The 2,561-nt window shown below is 49.2% G+C and overlaps 1 protein-coding gene across 1 annotated transcript; it reads right to left on the bottom strand.

Moving 5' to 3' along the window:
- Positions 1-609: 609 nt before the first annotated feature.
- LOC119296928 (outer envelope pore protein 16-2, chloroplastic-like) lies at positions 610-2,131 on the bottom strand. The gene is made up of 6 exons (XM_037574932.1): positions 1,925-2,131; positions 1,695-1,812; positions 1,581-1,612; positions 1,453-1,486; positions 1,286-1,353; positions 610-1,174 (listed from the first exon to the last, which is right to left on the bottom strand). The coding sequence occupies exons 1-6, from the start codon at positions 2,048-2,050 to the stop codon at positions 1,031-1,033; spliced, it is 522 nt and encodes a 173-aa protein (XP_037430829.1). The 5' UTR covers positions 2,051-2,131; the 3' UTR covers positions 610-1,030.
- Between the last annotated feature and the right edge of the window lie 430 nt (positions 2,132-2,561).

Here is a 2,561-nt window from a genome sequence, read left to right as displayed (position 1 = left end):
TATGTTTTACATTATCTGTTGAAGATGGTGTTTGTGCTATACATCCTCAAATTTGCATGTACATTATCTGTTGGGGCATTATCTGTTGAAGATGGTGTTTGTTATCTTTTAAAGATGGTGTTTGTGTTATACATCCTCAAATTTGCATCTACATTATCTGTTGGATGCATCTACATTATCTGTTGATATAATTTTGCATCTCCAAGTGTTTATGTTATACATCCTCAAATTTACATCTACATCATTATCTGTTGGGTGCATGTATGTTTTACATTATCTGTTGAAGATGGGTTACACATCTACATTATCTGTTGAAGATGGATTTTACATTGGGTGCATGATCAAGATGGGTTTTACATTGGGTGCATGTATGTTTTACATTATCTGTTGAAGATGGGTTACGCATTTACATTATCTGTTGAAGATGGGTTTTACATTATCTGTTGAAGATTGGTTTTTTGGTCTTGGAGAAGTGCAAGTTAGTTCTACATTATCGGTTGAAGATGAATTTTGGGCCTGAAACAAAAATTGCATAAACTCCACACTATGTTCACGCTTAACCTCCGGAAACAAAAATTGCATAAACTCTGCTACGCAACATAGTGTGGGTTTTTGGGCCAGAAGAGGCACCACCTGTTCACGTTTAACCTCCGGAAACAAAAATTGCATAAACTCTGCTCCGCAACATAGCGTGCCCTTGCTCATGCAGGCTTCTCAGACACAACATTGCATCTCACGGCAGAACACTACTCCAGCAACTCTATCCTCATCTAGACATCCATACGGTCATAGAGGATTCGAGGTCTCAAACTCGTGAGCATAGTGCCATAAATAGAACACATAGAGCAAAGGGAACAAACATTACATGAGAAATTCTAACGAAATTCGGACTTGCTTGGTGGCAGGACTAGCTAGCAGATGGGACAGAGCGCACAAACTGTCAAAGGTACATGGAGAAATTAAGGGAAATACAGTACTACGTTTCAAGTGTTGCTCCAAATTTCTTAGCCCTCGCCCCACGTTCCGCTGCTTAGAATATGCCGGAGAGCATGGTCGCCGCGCTCGACAGTGCGGCTCCGGTGATGGCGAAATGAACGACGTGGTCGGAGTGCCCGTTGTCCCCGGTCAGGGCGACTGCCGCTCCGGCGATCGCCCCTGCTATCGCGCTGTTCTTCTGCAGCAGCACCATCAGGTTAACAAGCACAAGTTAGTTAAGCAGCCAGTTAATTCTAAAGCTGATCTGAAACAGCAGGTAGAAAAATAATTTGGAGATCGAGAAACCAACCCAGTCATGGTGTCCTCTGGCCTCTCTCAGGCCGTACGTTATCCCAGAGTAGACTCCGGCTGCCAATCCTACCGGAAGAACGATACATATTATAAGGTGTGCTATAAAAGAATATGTTCCGAGCTAAAATAGTTAGTTGGTGGCTTGGTGCCAAAATGAATACTAACCCCACTGGATGGCCTCCTTGCTTGCCGATTTAACCTGCAAATCAAGGTGCGAGCTAGTGGTCAGAGGGAGAAGAACCAGCTATCGAAACAGATAATTTGAGCCTTGAAAAGCAAGCCTTGCAGCTTACCACTGCATCGAGCGACTTCTGGCCGTCATCCCCTGTGGAGAGTCGAGTTCATCAGCTCAGGCTTAACGGAAACAGAGAGAAAAGAGGTACTGTCCAGGAGAAAAGAGGTATTACCTCTGGCGCTCGAGAAATGGCTCCTCTTGGCGGTGCTGTCCAGCCCCGTCGAGTCTCCTCCCATCCCTTCGACGGCGACGAAGTATGCCTCCCGCGACACAGCCCTCGCCGCTCCGACCTGCCATCATACCAGCCCGGAGCAGTCAGATCGGTTAAACACGAGACGAGCAGGAGAAAAACGATGGAGCAGAGCACGCGTGTACGGTGGTTGGAGAAAAAAAGGCACGTACTCCGGCGGCGCGGATGAAGCTGTCGGCGACGCGGTTGAGCAGCGGGTGGCCGAGGTCGAGGAGCGGGCGCCGGTCCATGCTCGCCACCTCGTCCTTGAGCGTGCGCGCGTCAAGCCTGCTGCCCATCTCTCCCTCACAGCCGGTCTTCTCTCTTCTCTTGCTTGCTATGGACTGCGTGCTGCACTGGCGATGCGATAGAGAGGTGCCGAGCGGTGGAGTCGACGGCCTCGGTTTTATGAACGGGGCCGGGGAGGCGCGCGCGGGTACACGCGTGGGGCGCCGCGCGGCGACGTGTCCGTGCCGCTCCTCGTGGCGGGCTGTGCGCGCCCATGGCGCAGGCGGCAGAGCGTTCGGGAAGATTCTCCATGCGCTACGAGGTAGAGGGGCGCGTGGCAGGAGAACGTTGGGCCGAGCTGAGGGGGTCACCGCACTACGAGAGACCTCCTTTTCCCTGAGGCAAACTACGAGACCTCCTGTTTGGCGTCAGACCAGTGGCGTGAGTGTTTTTTCCTTTTCCTTTTTTTTATTTTCTTTCTTTTTCATTTTTTCCTCCTTTTCCCTAAGACAAACTACGAGACCTCCTATTTTCTTTTTTCTTTTTTTTTTGCGAATCAACCTGTGGTTGAGTTGGTTATAG

This window comes from Triticum dicoccoides, chromosome 5A (assembly GCF_002162155.2).
Source record: "Triticum dicoccoides isolate Atlit2015 ecotype Zavitan chromosome 5A, WEW_v2.0, whole genome shotgun sequence".
In the NCBI taxonomy this organism is placed as follows: Eukaryota; Viridiplantae; Streptophyta; class Magnoliopsida; order Poales; family Poaceae; genus Triticum; species Triticum dicoccoides.
This window is presented reverse-complemented; position numbering and strand designations above follow the sequence as displayed.

What these genes read in the sequence shown, in the direction of transcription:
- LOC119296928 (XM_037574932.1), bottom strand. Translation starts at nt 2,050, where the DNA reads ATGGGCAGCAGGCTTGACGCGCGCACGCTCAAGGACGAGGTGGCGAGC. An exon ending in GCTTCATCCGCGCCGCCGGA is followed by an intron (nt 1,813 to 1,924) that starts GTACGTGCCTTT and finishes GTATGATGGCAG; the next exon opens with GTCGGAGCGGCGAGGGCTGT. An exon ending in AGAAGTCGCTCGATGCAGTG is followed by an intron (nt 1,487 to 1,580) that starts GTAAGCTGCAAG and finishes CTTGATTTGCAG; the next exon opens with GTTAAATCGGCAAGCAAGGA.